This window comes from Diabrotica undecimpunctata, chromosome 1 (assembly GCF_040954645.1).
Source record: "Diabrotica undecimpunctata isolate CICGRU chromosome 1, icDiaUnde3, whole genome shotgun sequence".
NCBI classification, from domain to species: domain Eukaryota; kingdom Metazoa; phylum Arthropoda; class Insecta; order Coleoptera; family Chrysomelidae; genus Diabrotica; species Diabrotica undecimpunctata.
In genome coordinates, this window is record NC_092803.1 from 28,558,536 (window position 1) to 28,578,325 (window position 19,790).

The following is a 19,790-nucleotide window of genomic DNA, read 5'->3' on the forward strand; positions in this document are numbered from 1 at the left end:
GAGGAGACCGGTGTCATCAAAATACCAAGAGATAAGTCACCAATCGGCAGAAAAAGTATCGGACGATCACAGAACGTTTTCAGACTAAAAAGTCTTATCAGTGTGATATTACAGGTATACATGAGTCAAACGGTAAATATCTGAGTAAAAACCCCTAAAAAGTTACAAAATTGTTGTGTGTTACATTATTGTTAAAAATAACTTATTTAAATACGTTAATATCACAAAATATATTTAGCAATAATGTAACACACAACAATTTTGTAACTTTCTAAGGGTTTTTACCCAGATATTTGCGGTTTGACTCATGTATACCTGGTAATATTACACTGATGATGGATTTTTTAGTCCGAAAACGTTCTGTGATGTAGGCCGAAAGGGATTTTTAATTATATCTTTCATAAAGTATTTTTTAATAAAACTTTTGTGATTCATGGTATACAGTCAACTACAGGGATTTAATTTTCCTTGTGGATTTTAAGTATAGGTATGAAAGACACTAAAATTAGAACCTGTATCTTCTGTAGATCTGTAATCTAAGATACCAAAATTAACGGAATTGTGAACGATAAATTAAGATGCGCAGACGACACCGTGAGACTAGATGAATTGAAAGAACATCTACAGACACGAATGAATGTCCTGAATAATAAATGCTCCCCAGGATAGAAATGAATTTGGCCTAATAGTCGCCAACCTCAACAGATATGCCACATAGATGAAGAATCATACATAAACTAATAAATAGTAAAAAAAACAAAACTGGCTTCTAAGATTAATTCAGTAAAAACTTACCTATGAGGTCCTAAGCTATAATGTCCAACACTACTACGATTTCCAGACCCCCTCGGACTGCTATTAACATTCGTCTTTTCCGTGGAAACGGTCAACTTATCCTGACTGTCAGTATCTACGTCTTCCTTGGAATTCTGTCGAGCCCTTAGACTCTCATTATCCTGTGGCTTCACCACGAACTGCCCTTTCAAAGCTTGTTTGATGTCTAAAGAATGGCCGGACCGTAAGGTGGAGCTCTGCGACTCACTTCCCAAAATCTTATCAGATTTGGTTGACTTTATCGAAGGCAATCTGTCTAAAGAATGTTCAAACTCTCTAGTTAGTGATTCTATAGTGGTAGCGGGACTAGGAAGTTCAGAGGACTCGAAATTAGTGCTAGAAGTGGATTTCTAAAATAAAAATCACCCGTGAGTAGAATCGAGTGGTGAACCGTTGTGTATAAGAAGCATAAAATAAAAAAACTAACACACAAAACATCGATCGTGTAAAAACTAAGCTTAATTAAAAATAAAAGAAGCAATTAACTACAAAGAATACAATAAATACTGATGCTACTCTTTCCAGATTCATTAGATTTAATTATCTAGTATATTCCAATGAGTGGAACAGCCCCACACTAGTAAATATATAAATATCTTATATATTTTGAGAGTTTGTAAACTAATCGTCAAAAACTACATCTAGCTGCAATGTTCTTGTTTTGGTCATTGTTACATGTGGTATAGTATATTTAAACCGGTATACTGTATTCAAAGTAACCGCTTCTGGTAGTAACTGGGTTAATTGAGTAACTCAGTAGCTACCAGTGACGGTCCCAAGCCCGGATAAAGATGGAATGTTTGCATCATGAAGGGCATCCGGCAGTCAAAAAACATTGCTAAAACCATGGAAAAAAGGAATACAGAAAACATTTTAGGGGCTAGGTTGTTCCCCATAGCTACGCGCAGTTGCTCTTCTAATTCCTGCGTTAAAAGTTAGCTAGGGCTACCCCTTAGAGGACGGAAGGGGCCAAAGAAGTTAGTCCTGAGGATTGCAACTCTCAACATTCGAAGTATGATAGGTAAAAAAAGAGTTGGAAAGGTAATCAAGAGATCTTGAAGATAGATGCAAGTTACTATACAGTAATCCGAAGTCATTGTACAAATGGAGTTGGTATTGTTTTGAACAATGAGTGGAAGGAACATCCAGTTTATATAAAAGTAGAAATAGGTTACATTGAAAGTATTTTTGGATTTTAAATATTAATATTTAGATGAAATTGTATTTAAACGTAACATTAATTAATTATGATTTTGGCTCTAAAATATGTACGTTTTGCCAACCACAAGAACTGATAGAATAATGAGTATTCAACTGAATAGAGGCAGTACCAACGTAAACATGATATGTGCCTACGCCCCACAGGTAGGGTGTGAAGAACAGGAACGGGAAGAATTTTTGAGTGCACTTGATTACGAGATTCTGTAGGCGGAAAGTGTTTTATTGGAGGTGATTTAAATGGACATATTGGTAGAGAAAGAGCGTAAATATAAAGAGTTCATGGAGGTTGGGGGATGGGAATAAGAAATAATGAAGGAAATAGTGTAATTGAGTTTGCAGTGGCATGGGATTTAATTGTGATTAATACGTTCTTTATGAAGACAGAAGATCACTATGTTACCTATGGGAGCGGGGGAAGGGCAAGTCAGATAGATTTTGTGCTGTGTAGAAGAAAGGGTTACCTACAGAACCTACAACAGAAGATTAGGAAGAAGAAAGAAACTAGAAAGAGGTATGAGAGGTCTAAAAGATTGCAAGATAAGGATACACAAGTTAGTAAAGCGGAAAGCAAAGCGTGCTTTAGCTGTATGAAGAGTTGGAAACACCGGGGGGGGGGGGGGGGGATGAAAAGGTTATACAGTATTCCTAAAACAGAAAGTTGACAAAGAAATACGGCGAGAAGAAAAGAGAGCTACACTTAGTATTTATAGATCTTGAAAAGGCGTACTAGACAAGAGTTATGTATATAGATAGATTATTACAGTGTAAAATGACCAACAAAGAACCATATTTTCCTAAACGCCGCTAATGATCGAATTCGCTATATCAGAGAATCTATGATTGACACGTGACTTTGAAGGACTAATTTCATTATTTGTTTGTTAGACTAAGTTGATTTTCTGCGGTGTGCTAAAGCAAAACCCTTGACTATGCTTGCCGGGAATTGATGGAAGGGGATTTTTAAAGTGCTTGCTGTTTGTTGAGTTCATCGTATGTTGTGAGATAGTTTTTTATTATGAGCTCGTAACATGGGTACACCATATTCAAGGTCCAATAACTGCTGCAAAAGCAAAACAGTTTTTTTGATGCATTGGGCTAAGAAGAACATTTTGATGCATCATCTAGATAGTTTAGTCGCTTTAAGCAACGCCATGGGATGAAAGACGTATAATGTCATACAGAGAAGCTCAGCGGTCACCAACAGAGAACTAAGGAATTTAGATGTGTGTTAGAAGAGTTATTTTGGAATGGAAAGATGTTTGCCAAATACGACTGAGTTAGTTCAGCCTATGGACCAACGCGTCATTGTGTATATGAAGAGAAACTATATAACAAAGTTACTTCGCTAAAAAATTGAAGAAGGATATGACTTACAAGAGTTTTGGAAGTCATTCACTATTCTGGACTATATTTATGAAATCGCATCTGCGTGGGAGTCTTCAACAATTGAAAAGTCATGTAGAAAAAATCGAAAATTGTGTAGAACTAACATGGAGAACAAATTAAAAAAGTTGAAAAATATAAATTTCTGGGTACAATAATTAACGAAAATAATGAGTACGCAGAAGAGATTAAGGCAAGAATAGGACAGGCAAGCAATTCTTTCAACGAACTGAAAAAAGTACTCTGCTGCAGGGACATTTCAATTTCTTTAAAGATAAGACTACTGAGATGCTACGTGTTCTCCGTATTATTTTATGGGTTGGAGGCTTGGACTTTAAAGAAAGATGTTTCGGACAGATTGGAAGCCTTCGAGTTATGGGCCTACAGAAGGATATTAAGAATAAGTTGGGTGGATAGAGTCACGAATGTCGAGGTGTTGAGAAGAATGGGAAAATATAAAGAGGTTTTAAATACAATTAAAGTCAGAAAACTGCAATATATGGGACATGTCATGAGGGGCGAGCGTTATAAATTGTTGCAATTAATAATGCAAGGAAGAATACAGGGTAGAACGAGTCTCGGAAGAAGACGCATCTCCTGGTTGATTTAATTTTAGAGCTTGGTTTAACTGCACTTCTGCTGACCTTTTTAGAGCAGCGGTGTCGAAAGTGCGAATTGCCATGATTGTTGCCAACCTTCTTAGAGGAGATGGCACGTGAAGATAGAGAACAGTTGGAGAAAATGAAATTGAACTGCCTGACCTTACAGTTTAGTGAACTCAGTTACTGGGGGAGAGAATATGTGACTATACATCTGGGGAATAAGTGACTCACGAAGTAGCGTAGAAGTTCTAGAATACCTAGAGGATAAGGACAAGGCGCTACTCGCTGAAAACCTGATGCTCCGTAAATTGCAATGTAGAGTTAAGAGTTTTCCAATCAAAGAAGCAGAAACAAATGACACGGACTACTTTCATAAAAAAAAGTAAGTAAAAATTGAAAATTATGAATTAAAGCTTTAGGTGACACTAAATTTTTATAGGACTCGACAAAAATGACATTAAAATAGTGAGAAATCTCTATTGGAACCGACAGGCTGTAGTAACATTAGATGAAAATAGCACGGATGCGCAACAGATAAGTAGAGGAGTGAGAAAGGGTTATGTACTTTCACCATTACTATTTAATATATATTCCGAAGATTTATTTACGCAAGCACTTGAAAACTGTACAGAAGTACTGTAACTAATGTACAGTAACTGTACATTATCGCTGAAAGTGATACAGACCTGCAGACGTTACTAAACACAATTTGTGATACTGGGGAACAGTTTGGTTTAACAATAAACATAAAGAAAACAAAAAACATGGTTATCACTAAGAGGGGCAAAGTCATTACAAGGATCCAGATAAAAAATGAAGATATTGAGAAAGTGAACAAAATAAAATACTTAGGAGTCTGGATTACGGAAGATCTGAATCCGAAATCAGAAATTCGCTTAAGAATAGAGCAATCAAGACAGCCTTTTTGAAGATGTGGAAATTTCTGAGTAACCAAAGACTCAATCAGCAAATCCCATATCGGATGATAAAATGTTCTCTTCTTCTTCTTCTTAGTCGTTAACCTAATGCAGGTATCGTGATATCATGAAGCTATTAGCTAAATTTCCCAATGTTCCTCCACGTTTTTCTATCTTCTGCCATTCTAGCACATTCTGACAATGGAGCGCAAATGGTAGCAACAATATGGTCCGTGTATCGTGTGGGAGATCTACCTCTATTTCTTTTGCCTTCTACTTTTCCCTGGATGGTAAGTTTTTCAAGACCATTTCTTCGAAGCACATGTCCAAAATAGCTTATTATTTGTTCTGATATTTGTGTTCTTAGTCTTTTCTTTATGTTTAGCTGGTCCAGTATGGATTCATTTGTTCTTCGGGCCACCCATGGTATTCTCAGCATTCGTCTCCAGCAGTACATCTCAAATACATCTATGTTCTTTTTGTCTTTCTCAGTAAGGGTCCAGCATTCCGATGCATAAGTAAAAATTGGAAAAACTAGACTTCTTACTAGTCTCATTTTTGTATCGGTAGTTATTTCATGGCTTTTCCAAATTTTTGTTAATTTTGCCATAGCGATTTTTGCGATTGCTGACAGCCTTTTGATTTCTTCAGTACTTCGTCAGATAAAATGTTATATCCACTCTATTCTTCTTTATGGGGTCGAAGCCTGGACTGTTAATGTTGACTTAATGAGAAAACTGGAAGCTTTTGAGATGTGGCTTTTTAGGAGAATTTTGAAGATCATGGACCGATCATATTACGAACGAAATGGTGTTGCACAGAATGGGAAGAGACACAGAACTTTTGACCATCATTAAAAGGCATAATTAGAAATGATAAGAACGAGTTGTTGCAGCTGATTATGAAGGGTAAAATCGAAGGAAAAAGGGGTCCTGGTAGACGACAAATATCCTGGCTGAAAAACATACGCGACTGGACCGGGTTAAACACACAGACGCTCTTAAGAATAGCAGAACGTATAGACGAATTTGTAATAGTTATAGCCAACCTTCATTAGTGGAGACGGCACTAGAAGAAGAAGACTCATTGTTGCAAATAGAGCACTTGAACTTAACACCCTACCACCATGAAACCATTCGTGTATTAGACAATGCACCATATTAAAAGCATATTTTAGGATACAATTGTCCAAATTTTTAAATAATTGGAGTACATCGGTACAATATTCTATTTTTCGTATATTTCGGTACAAATGCACATGTTCAGCAACAGCCACACACCCTTCGAATTAGTATACGGAAAAACATGTAGGCTGCCTACGAGTTTACAAAACGAAAACATTTGTGCAATGCTTGGACGTCGTGTATTAATGCCTGCAGCTTTATTATTGCCAATTCAATATAATTGAGATAACCATATTAGATACAGCGCGCAGCGGTTGGAGTGACGAGAGAATTACAGAAATGTAGCAATACATATTTAATACTGCCGCAAATCATCAAATTTGAAAAAAATTTAATAGAATAATGATGCATCGAAGCAATTAAGCAATCTGTATGTATGACGAAAAAAATTTTGTAGATTAGTTTACAAACTGTTAAAAGAGTAAAATTTCAAATTCTCTAAATTTCCGTATGATTTGTGTGTCATTTGCCTACTTCTACCAAAAAACAATCTTACTGTGAGCGGCAGTGTTTCAGTTGGCGTTTTGGCTTTCTTTTTGCGCCTAGGTGGAGCAATTGGTGCATCTAAACTGGACGTAGCGTGAGGATGTGAAGTATCGAAATTTTTTTGTGACGATTTTGTGCTAGCGATCACGTCGGGTTCTTGCAGTGGAAGACATGCTTTGTCGGAGCAACTAGCTTGCGTGGGACCTGTGGAAAACACTTAATTTTTTGAAAAATTTCCTAAATACTCTTATAGAAACCTGAAATAGTGATAAATGTTTGAAATTTGAAATATAAAGTGTGTTATCACATCGTAAAATGTACCTTATCCAGTAGCATAGGCTTCTATGGTTGGTATTTTGTAATGATATATGATTTTAAGGGGTTTATAGAGTGTGGTCCGGGATTATTTCATTCTCACGTTTTACCTGAAAGTAAGGTAAACATTAGCATAGACAATGCTCATATAGATAAAGACTTCATCTTGAATAAAGTCTACAAACCCTGGAAATAATATGCCATTGCAAAATACGTACAGCAAAAGCCTACACACCTTGATAAGAGGAGACTACTGTGGTAGCATTTATTATACACAAAACTGTTTTCTTTTTCTTTTATTTGTCAAAAGTCTTTTCAGTAACTATGGAAAAATATCCAAAAAGTTTAGTGCGCTCTACAATATATCTTATATTGTCAATATAATAAGCTTACCTGGAGACAAAGTTAGGGTGCTTGGATATTGTTTGTTAGAACTTTGCGTCGACTCTGAATCCAAAGAACTAGATGAAAGCGCTGAAACAGATGCCGTCTTCTTTCCTGGATCTAAAACAGTAAACAACACATTAACTCTAGATTACGTAATAGTTGTTTGTTACACAGTAGTTCTAATGTTCATTAAATTAAAATACTGTTTTGTAATATATATATATATATATATATATATATATATATATATATATATATATATATAAGAGAAGAGAGAGAGGAGTCTCTATTGCCATTCGAAAAAATCTTAAAAAACAATATTAAATCGTGGACTGAAGTAAATGAACAACTGCTAATAGTGGAAATAAAAAGAATGGGCACAACATTGTAATTGTGTGAGTGTATGTTCAGTTCAGTGGGGAGGTGGTACGGTCGAATAATAAAAGAAAGAGTAGAATCAGAATACGAAGACATAGAAGAACAAAATGGATTTCGTGCAGAAAGATCGTGCACTGATGGTATATTCCTTCTGCAGCAAGTAATCGAAAAACGGAAGGCAAGGAATGTATCTACCCAACTATTGTTTGTAGATTTAGAGAAGGCATACGATACTGCACCTTTGAAAAAACTGTTTCAAACATTGACGAAAGTAGTAGAGCAGTGGAGGAAATAAGTATCCGGAATGGGAATAGACATAGGCGGTGGTAAATGTCTAACAACTTTATTTTTCGCAGATGATCAGGTAGTCATAGCGAATGATGAGGAAGACATGGAAAACTAAAGAAAGAATATGAAAAATGGGGCCTCAATATGAAAATGTCAAAGACAGAGTATCTTAAAATAGGAGATAATGAAGAACATCCAGGGTTAGAAATTAGAAACACAAAAACATGCAATGAATACAAATATCTCGGATCCAGAATATCTAAAGAAGGCACTACCAAAAGAGACATCAAAAACAGAACGCAGCAGGGAAACAAAGCGGTAAACATTCTAAACTCTCTACTATGGTCTAAAGATATTAGACAAGAAACGAAATTGACAATCTATCGAACCTTGGTAGAGCCTATTATAACTTATAGGGCAGAAGTTTGGCAGATCACGACAAAACATAGAAAAAGAATAGAAGTAGTAGAAATGGATTTTCTAAGGAGAGCGTGTGATGTATCCAAAAAAGATCATATAAGGAATGAAGTTATTAGAAGGAGGACAAATACTGTATATTAAAGTGTAGACATAATTGAAACGAGACAACTAGTGTGGTATGGTCACGTGAAGCGAATGAATGAAAATAGATTGCCCAAAGAAAGTTTTAAATTACATACCACAAAAAAGAAGAATAATGGGAAGGCCTTCAGTTGCCTGGGAAGAAAATGTACGGCACATATTGAGAGATAGAGCCATCAAAGAAGACGAATGGATGACAGAAAACGATGGCGGTCGAAATGCGAGAAGCGGCAGAGGCTGTAGGAACCTCACTTTTATATATAAATATATATATATATATATATATATATATATATATATATATATATATAAACACGTGGTACTTGTCAGTTAATCGTTTTGTCGTGTCCGTTTAATTAACTGACAAGTACCACGTGTAAAAAATCGAGCAGGGAGACATGTAGTCCCTAAAGTAATTAAAATGTAACATTTGGAATGATGTAAACCCATATAGGAGGTCTCACATATAACTTTATTGTTAGCTACAATTACACAAGGCACTGAGGATGATCTGTTCAGATCGAAAACGTTACGCTAGTACTTAAATTTTGACGACACTTTTTATAAAGTTTTAACTATGTTTTTTATACCACAATACAAGTGTGAAGTGTTTTAACTTCTGTGTTTTTTTTAAACGATGGTATACAGCCAACTACGGGATTTTTCCCATTAATTTTATATATATATATATATATATATATATATATATATATATATATATACATATATATAAAAGATTAAATCTTTTGTTTAAATGGCCAAATATATGGCCTAGAAGGAAAAATTCGTTAAACTTCCCGTGCTCGAATCGGTAAGAGTGTTATGATTCATTTCAGCATCTCTGCTTCATTAGACACTCGGGCTGATAAAAATTCAGACTCGGAAAGTCCAACGAATGTCTCCTAAAACTTGACCACTGCAGTGGTTAGCGTACAGAGGTGCCACCTGCTTTGGTGGCCATGAACGATTTAATAATATCGTTTTCTGTCCTCTGGGCTATACGAAGTGTGTAAAAGATTATATCTTTTGAAAAGATATTGAAAATTTGAAGTCTTAATCATGGAAAAATTATATCAGAATTATATGCATAAAAAACAATACAAAACAAGAAAATAAAATAGAGTAGAATCTAGACAATAGAGTAGATGATTCGGCTGAATCGTTAATTACCAACCTGAACATTAGTAATCGCGATAGCTGTTCATCAACCGACTAGTTTTCTTCAGACGATAATTAATATTCTGGCTTCCTGCGGATGTCGAACTACCTTATCAAGATTGATTTCATATCAATATTAGCAAAATTAGTTTGTGTACACACATTTTTCAATTAAGAATATGTTTTCTCCAAACACAATATACTTTACACTTTTTAAAAAGGTAAACAAACCTCATATCGTATCAGGACCGAATAGCTCAGGCGGCAGAGTGTCCGAGTTTCACGCAGAATCGCCCGAAAATGGATGGATCGACGATGTATTATTAATATCTGTAAAAAATTAAAGGCACGTCTCTAGATTATAGTAAATTTTTGAATCATTGTTTGAAAAATCTCTTCTTCAGAAATGACCAAAACTTAGTGTGATTATCATGGACAACGCATCATATCATTCTCACGCTCGCAGTAATGGGCATACCGTGCTTCGACTTCCTCCTTAATATTGTAAATTGAACCGAATAGACTTAATATGGGCTCAACTTTAAGCAAATATGAGGACAAGAAACGTGGCTCTTAAATTTTCGTCTACTGTTCTGCAGTTAATTAGAAGAGAAGTTTGCTAACAAATTTAATAGGACACATTTTTTTGATAGGACAAAAAGGTACACAGTATTTAATTTAGAATAGTCCGAGTACAGGTTAGGTTATTATAAAATACCTGCTAGATATATGAAAAAGATATTAATAAAAGTTTTAGACCTCTTACCCATTTTAAAATCATTTAGGTACTAAGTATTCTCTAACACGGTGTCAAACCAAAGTTGTGGTTCTTTAATAGAACCACAACTTCAGGTATATGAAAATGTTTATAAGTTTATTAATTTACTAAATTTATTAAATTATTGTATGAATATCGCGATGCGTGAGGGCAGATGTGGACTGGTACCTCAAAAAATCGACGGGGTATCGTTGTGCAATGGGATCGATACCCCGTCGATTTTTTGAGGTACCAGTCCACAGCTGCCCTCACGCGTCGCGATATTCATACAATAATTTAATAAATTTAGTAAATTAATAAACTTATAAACATTTTCATATACTTACTAATTTTGTAAGGAGTGGAGATTAAGGGGAAACGGACAGGCTGCGCACTTGTCGATGTTATATCTACGGTTTAGTTAATCTAAGGCAGAAACTGATGCCGCGTTGTACTACGGAGGTCATATTTATATTTTCTAGTCGCCTCCCCTCCACTGGTTTCGGCGTGAGAGGGCGCGTCGTCGTTTGTAGCTTTTCTTTTTTCGTGATTTGCGGGAAGGGTATTTGTGGATTTTAATATCGGTATCCATGTTTTGTTAATTCTTAGGCCTTCTTCTATCCGATTAAAATTATTTGGATGCTTATATATTTCCACCGCTTCCCGATATAACCGTGGGTAGTACTGTGATGTTTTATCCAGCATCTGAGTTTCTTCAAACAGTATCCGATGTTCTTCGCTTCCCAAAGCGTGTTCGGCAACGGCAGATTTGTCGATATGTCCTAAACGACAATGGCTTTTATGTTGTTTATCCTTGTGTTTGTGTGTCTTTTTGTAGTTCCCACATATACCATTCCACATGTGCATGGTATTCGGTATACTCCGACCGTTGCTAACGGGTAGCGTTTGTCCTTCACCGATCTTAAACAATCCTTAATTTTCTTTGTTGGCTTTAAAATGGACTTTACATTGGCTTTTCTAATGTCGGCTTTTAAGTATTCGCCCAATTCTGTCTGTTACCCCCGATATATAGGGCAAGAACGTATTGCCTATACATGCTGTTTCTTCGTCCTTTCTTCTAGAAACGTTGTTAATCGCTTTATGTATTTCTCTTCTGGTATAACCATTAGAGGTGAGCGCTTTTTCAATATGAAGAAGTTCACTTTGCAGATGCTGTGGTTCACAAATTCTCTTCGCCCTCTCCGCTAGAGTTTTGATGATACCTTGTTTTTGGTCTGGATGATGATTTGCCCTAGAAGACGTTCTGAATTTAATTGAGGTACTAGTTTCCAAGGATATGGTGAAATTATACCGTATTTGCCTCACTACCACCTACTTTTCATGGGAAGACCAGATTTATGAACAGGTAGATGTAGTAGCAATGGGAAGCCCACTAACTAGCGTTCCTAGATGTATTAGTAAATCGAAAGGAAGGTTACTTAGGACATAAAGTTTATCGAAAACCTACACACACGGACAGATACAGATACCTAAACAGGAACTCAGATCATCATCCAGGCCAAAAACAAGGTATCATCAAAACACTGGCGGAGAGGGCGAAGAGAATTTGTGAACCACAGCATCTGCAAAGTGAACTTCTTCATATTGAAAAAGCGCTCACCTCTAATAGTTAAAACAGAAGAGAAATACATAAAGCGATTAACAACGCTTCTAGAAAAAAGGACGAAGAAATAGCATGTATAGGCAAAGCGTTATTGGCCTATATATCGGGGGTAACAGACAGAATTGGGCGAATACTTAAAAAAGCCAAGGGAATTTAAGATAACGTAAAAATAGACTTACTTGCCAAAAGAGGTGCAAAGTGAAAAGAAACATTCATAGACGCAGAACGTTTCGTTGTCATAGCAAGAAGTACAGCCGAAAGAACAATATCGAACTGGGTGGAATGGATGAGATGTAACCACTGGTATGGACAAACGGGTCTCAAATCTTCGAAGCCTTTTATACATGAACCTTCGAAGAGATCGAAAGATCTACTAGGTCTGTGAATGATCGTAGGTCTTGTAACGATACGACCTTGGTCCAGTGACTGAAGTACCGTAATTGTGTTTGGAGACATAAACATCACTTCTATGTTCTCCTTCTCAATGCAGATGGTAAGGTGCCATTGTCTATTAAATAATAAAACTTAAAAGTATTAATAATAACTTCCTTCTCTAAATACTTCTTAACTTCAAGGATAAAACATTAACAAAGCCATTTATGACACAAAAAAAATTCTACCATTTATAGCACAAAATACAAATAGCATAAGATAAACAAACGAATATTTGGATGTACTTTAAAGACCACAAGCAAATTTAAAGAGATTTATGGATAAAATAGTAAGCATGTCAAATCCAATTAAACAACAACTAAATTTTGGTAATTGTCTACATAATTAATGCGGAAAATGTGCCTTGAAATTGTGATTAGGGTAATATACTCGGTCAGGTGAGTCATTGCACATATGCCATCATTGAATTAAAACCAATTACATCAAATTAAGTCAAACTTATTTCTTCGTTCTGTGATTTTATTATGTTATTCTCGTTATTAGCTTATGAATATTTAATTACCACTCAGAATCTAACATTAAGATCATGGTTGACTGTAATAATAATTTTTTTGGAAAAAAATTTCAAGAAACTACAATTAATTTAAATTATACGAAAACTTTGGTATAGACATTATTTCTGTAATTTTAATATTGTCAAAACTCAAAGTTTCCAGTGTAAAATATTTGCCTTCTTAATAATGATCTCTTTGTTTAATGTATTGCATTGCTTTGGACAAGCTGTCAAATTTCATTCATAATTTGAATAGATAAAAAAAAATTAAGTGAGGGTACAGATCAGGTGATAAAACTACACAAATAAGGAAGGGCATAATGAAAATAAAACATTAGATTGGAAAAATAACACTGCATATGTGAGCAAAGAGGCTATCGCTGAAATTGATTTATTTGACTTAATATAGACGAAGTAGAAGAAAACCTATAAGATGAACGAGATGAGGTAAACTGAATAGACGAGAGGGAAGAGGAACCACTAACGATTCTTGAATTTAAAGACGCATTTAAAAAACTAGCCAGGAACAAATCACCCGGAATAGATAATCTCCCAGCTGAACTATATAAAGAAAGTCGTCATGATACAATAATGATACTACAGCAGCTCATAAAAGAAATATGAACACAACTCTCTCCCCAGTGATTGGAATACTTTGCACCATATACAAAAAGGGAGATATCTTTCAGTGCTCTAACCACAGAGGAATTACACTTCTAAATGCAGCATATAAAATATTATCCACTATACTATGCCATTGTATGGTACCATATGCAGAACAAATAATAGGAAAATACCAGGCTGGTTTCAGAGGTTTGTAAATTGACTGAGGAGTCAATTCGACCATAATGGAACAACCCGATAATCTGAAATGGGGGCATCAGTATTTGCGTTTATTTGGATAAAACTTAGGCACTTGTTTTTTTTTTTTATCTTTTAGTTAAATCTTATCTAAAGTGTTAATAAATATATAATGTTAAACAATAATAAAATTTAACTATTTTTATCAGACCTATAATAATTACATACCTATATATGTCTATTAAAGAAACAAGTATTTATATTGCATTATTCTGTATTCAACTATATGTATGCAATTATTAGTGAAATTAAGTTAACTACATCTACACAATGTCGATTACGGCTTTGATTAGAATGACTTGTATATCGGCAGTCTAGTAGCAATATGTGCTTAAGAGTTTTGGCAACACTGATCTGCATAAGCCAAACATTCCGTTCTCAACGTGAAATAAAGTATAGGAGTACCAAATCAGTTGGTAAATTTAACAAAACTAACTCTTGAAAACGTTGAATGTAAGGTATGAATCCAAGGGGAACTGTCTAAACCTTTTAAAACAAATACAGGGTAATATAAGGTAATACAAATACAGGGTAAAAATACAGCATACAGGAGGTTGGGTCTCCCGGAATTTGCATGGCTAAGAGGTTCTATTTTGGGCTCAATCTCCTTCTTAAATCCTCAATTATATCAAGTAATAATACAAAACATCTCTACAAAACAACAATACACCCAGTCCTAACATATGGTTCAGAAACCTGGACCCTAACAAAAAGTAATGAAAAACATGTAAAAACATGTTAGGATGTTTCAAAAGAAAAGTACTAAGGTGAATCTATGAAGCTTTGAATGACAATGGAGTGTCGAGAAGACGATACACTTCGCACTTTATAAAATATACCAGAAACCAGATAGGTATAGTAAAATGTATTAAGATAAGTCTGAGGTATGTGGATGGAAAAAAATTACCCAGCAAAAAAAACGCTCCTTGATTAGAACACTCTTTGAACGCTAGAAAGGTTCCTTGTTAACATTAATGGAGACGTGAGAAGTATGGGAATATGTGCTTGGCAGAGGAAGGCAATAGATAGGGATGACTGGAAAGAAATTCTTGAGGAGGCTAGGAACCTCACAAGGTAAAGCCAGTATGATGATGATATTGATATACTGAATTGAACTGTACAATAAATATAGTTTAGCTCTGTTTTTTTTTTTAATGAAACACCTACACATATATTATATAGTTACTGAAATATTTTGTACTTAAAAAATTATGTCTAATAATTTGGAAACTGCAGATTATTTTTAGAGTTGGCTGTGATTTATGTGTATTGTTTTACATCTTGCATGGCAGTTTCTAAAAGTGTAAACAAATTAAAAAATAATGGCAATAATACTCACCATTTTCTTGGACTCCTCCTAGTATTCTACCAATTCTGCCTAAGGAATTAAGACTCTGCAAACTAACAGTGTCCTGTTCTATAATTCGGAAAGGATGAGTAGCTCTACTTGAACCAGCAAAAACTCCATCTACAGATGAATTCTGGCTATTTGGTGGTGTAATATTCCCTCCTGGCTGATAATCTTCATCATCATGCTGAAGTCTTTGGCGAAGTTCCTTGAACTTTTTCCTTCCACCAATTGGAACTTCTTTTGATCTATCTTCAGTCTGTTTTGTAGTATCATATTCAGGGGGATTAGGGCCTTGTTGTTTTTCTTCTTTTAGGCCTGATATGTTTGGTTCAGAACTTGCTCTTTTGCCTACATTGTTATCCTTAGAAATTTTCCTACTTCTCCTTAAAACAAAATATTATTTTTAGACTCACAATACATGCAAAAGAATTCATTTATATAAAGGGATAATTGAAGAAGAAAGATTGCAGTTAACAGTGCCTGAGAGGAATGATTAGAGTCACCATTAATAATGGGTTATAAAGAGAAGTAGAAATGATGGGTTACTTAATTAATGTCACTTCCAATTGGTTGCCTATTAACTCTTTTCGCATTTAGCTACTAGTTTTCGTATAAGTTAGATGTCTTCATTTGTTTTTGCGTCATTTTATTCTAATAAGAAATTAAAATTAATTTCTACTTTTTATTTCTTTGTTATGTTAACATAAAAGTGATGGTAATTCTACAATTAATTTAAGTAGAACTTTTAAGGATATGAATAAATATTCAGTAAAATTGAGCAGATGTTCTCCAATACTGTAAACTTTGAAAATATCTATTGTAAGTACAAATGTTGTCAACAGTGTTTTAACCCTTTAGCTTCTAACGGGTTATATTTGTCCCATCAACAACAACAATACATCCTACTGCTCAGCTTACCACCACAATTTATGTAAATATTCAGTTCTTCTCGGAATTGAAACAAAGTGGTGTGTCTGCAGAAGAGAAGTGTGTTTTATTATTTTTGTATTATTAATTTTGTATTATTATTCCTTCACAAGATTAATTTTTATAATGGATAGGTAATGGATAGATAATTATTTTGAAATAAATTTATATTGGAACACATGAGTCCCACTAGAATTTTAATATGGAACATATTTATCCCTCTCGAATCATACTCTGTATTTTATTACAGAAAAAGAAAATTGGATGAACATGAATTACAATATTTGGCTGATAGTTTATGGAATGAATTGAATGATAAAGAAGAGCCCTTTCAGGATAGCAGTTCAGAATATTCACCATCCTCTAGTAGTTCGTTTAATTTGAATTTGAATAATAAATGTTTATTGGCTAATGATCCAGAAAGTGAGACTAATTTCGAAGTTGAAGACCCTGAAGAGTTGCCCCAAGAACAACCTGGTGGCATCCCTACAGTTTCTAGTACAATACTTGATGTTTACCGGATTGAGTAGCAGCCATCTTATGAGAATTTTATTTTCCGAAAAAATCTACTGATCCGTGACATTTGCTCTGTTCCATTTCAGTTAATAATGCTTGTAGTAATGTTCCCTAGAAGTCTTCTAATGTTAGAGATTTTAAAAGAACAAAATAATGTTAAACCAACTGATCCCACTGAAATAATGATAATTGTGAGGGCTCTGTTAGTCATGAGTTACAATCGAGTTCCAACAATGCAACTTTATTGGTCTACATATAAGTTAATGGAGAATGAAGCATTGAAATGTGAGATTTCTAGAGATAGGTTTTGATACTGCTATCGAAGCTCTACTTCAATAATCCAGTTAGGCCAACAGACTCTAGCAAAACTTACTATATTAGGTTGTGACTTGTGATAGTGTTTATCAATGTGTTGGTGAATCAATGGCTAAATTTAAAAGCAGATCAATTCACAAGTAATATCTACCTCCAAAACCTATAAAAAGGGGTATTAAAATGTGGCAAAGATGTGACAGTTTGACTGGTTACATTTATGACCTGAATATATATGCTGGAAACAAAACTGAACATACCAACAGAACTTTGGACAAAACAGTGGTTACCAAACTATGTCAAAGTATTCGAAGTCCAGAAGTATATGTATGCTTTGATTGTTTTTACTTCAGTGAACCTAATGAAAAATTGACAGTATGTGGCATTTGGTACCTGTATGGGAAATGCAAGGCAGCTACCAGAAATTAGTAAAAAACTACAAGTACATAGTGATATTAAAGAAATGGTTGTAATTAGTAATTGTCACAGAGCTGAAATTGGTTGATTTAAAAGAAAATTAAAAATTCTTGGATACTTTATAAAGAAATACACCATAGAAAATTCCACTTCTGCAATTTATTGTGCCATTATCCTAACAGCTGATCAGGTGTGGCAGACAAAATGCTTCTGTAAAAAGATGTGGATTATATGGTAGACCATCAAAACTACAATGTCTCTACAAAATGTAGGAGAGCATTTGCCCATTAAAGGAACAACTGAACAAAGATGCCATCGCTGTTACAAAATGAAAAAAGAAAAAAGAACAAATGTTTCTTACTGTCAATGTAACATTGCATTATGTACGATTTGTTTTAAGATATTTCATACATGATAAATACTGTTATTTTAATGATTTTCTATGATAGAAACGTTTTTGTGTTTCCTTTTTTCATTTGGTTTTGCAACTACTGGTACATAATTATAACCTGGAGGGACATATATATCTCACACTGATATTAATCAAAATATAGGTCAATAAATTTGACAAATGGTGTAAATTGTATAAAAATAGCATTTAGACCCTAATTACCCCAAAAAAGTTCCCAGTTCATAAAAATTAAAAAGTCAAGGCGAAAGGATTAACAGAATTCTCTAGATTGAAACAAAAACAATTTCAAAATCTTTTAACAAGATTGTCAATCTCAATTCTCAAATGATTATTTGAAAGGCATTTTCACAATCTTAACTTAAAAAGGAAAAGTTTCCAATAGACAAGATCCTTAACTAAGAATAAAAGAAGATGGATCAGAAGTGGTAGGATTGTACATACATTTTACAAAGCATATATTCTAGCAAAGGTTATCTCCTATTAACAAAATGAGGAAGCACCCATACAACCAACATTAGTTCTCAGAAGATTCCAAGGAAGTGTGTAAACAGACCTTTTCATGAAACGGTAAAATTTAATTATCTGGGGATGGATACTTATTTAGCCAGCAGCATTGATATTATAAAAAATCGGGCCATAAGATGTCATAATTGGAGTGAGAAATAAACAATTAAAAAAATGAATGTTAAAAGAGACCAAATACAGAGTATTTATAATGAATATAGTACAAAAACAATGAGTGCCTAAAGGCTGTATGACACTATGCATTTTCTTGTATCATTTCTTATATCGTTTCTGATATAACCAAAAAATGGATAGTGTCATACAAGCGTATAGTTCTTATATCAGAAAAGATACAAGAATTTGTGTCCGCTGCAGTTTCTTGTACAAGTAATGCGCCAATTCGTGCGCAAAAACGTAAAACTTTGTTAGACCAAGCAGACATCAGAGAAAAGTGCCCACCAACAATAACCAAGATTAGAACAGCAGTAGCCAAGTTGAAAAACAATAAATCACAGGGATTGGACCAAATAGAATCGGAACTACTAAAAGTAGGAGGAGATATATTGCTAAAAACAATACATAAGCGCTTTAAAAATTTGTGATGAGTTTAAAGATTATTTTATATCTCCAAATAAGAGAGTAGAATTTCAAGAGCATGCCATTCAAACACATAATTTGTAAAAAAAAACAAATAAATTATTACAACCAAATTATTTATTATTTCTGTCTTCCATTACAGCCTGTTGAATATCTTCAAAAAGTGTGGTTAGTCAAATTTAGTTTTAATATTGGGACATTTTATTTCTTTCATTTTTGAACCACAGTATTTAAAAAAATAATCAGTAGCATCTGGCTTGGGGTCCTCAGGTGCTGCAGTTCTATTTTTACATGTGTCAAAATTTCGACCAATTATGTGCCGAATCACATACAATTTCCGGTAAAAGAACTTGCATAGTGTCATACAGAGCACATATCACGTGCAAGAAACGATACAAGAAAACATAAATAACTTTCTATATCAGAAACCATATAAGATATGATACAAGAAAATGCATAGTGTCATACGACCTATACAAGTGTATAGTTCTTATATCAGAAATGATACAAGAATTTGTGTGCGGTGCAGTTTCTTGTACAAGAAATGCACCAATTTGTGCGCAAAAATGTAAAACTTCGTTAGACCAGTAGATCAAGCAGACATCAGAGAAAAGTGCCCACCAACAATAACCAAGATAAGAACAGCAGTAGCCAAATTGAAAAACAATAAATCACAGGGTTGGATCAAATAGCATCAGAACTACTGAAAGTATGAAGAGATGTATTACTAAAAACAATACATAAGCGCTTTAAAAATTCGTGATGAGTTTAAAGATTATTTTATATCTGCAAATAAGAGAGTAGAATTTCAAGAGCATGCCATTCAAACACATAATTTGTAAAAAAAAAACA

The 19,790-nt window shown here is 34.3% G+C and overlaps 1 protein-coding gene across 1 annotated transcript in view; it reads right to left on the bottom strand.

Annotated features, from left to right (window-relative positions):
* Positions 1-19,790, bottom strand: part of LOC140447363 (WD repeat-containing protein 44) — a 32,940-nt gene that overhangs the window by 11,221 nt on the left and 1,929 nt on the right. Inside the window, exons 2-5 of the mRNA XM_072539974.1 lie at positions 15,242-15,636; positions 7,336-7,446; positions 6,638-6,831; positions 796-1,184 (exon numbers count right to left, since the gene is read on the bottom strand). Coding sequence (XP_072396075.1) covers positions 796-1,184; positions 6,638-6,831; positions 7,336-7,446; positions 15,242-15,636 — 1,089 coding nt within the window. The remainder of the gene's footprint in view (positions 1-795; positions 1,185-6,637; positions 6,832-7,335; positions 7,447-15,241; positions 15,637-19,790) is intronic.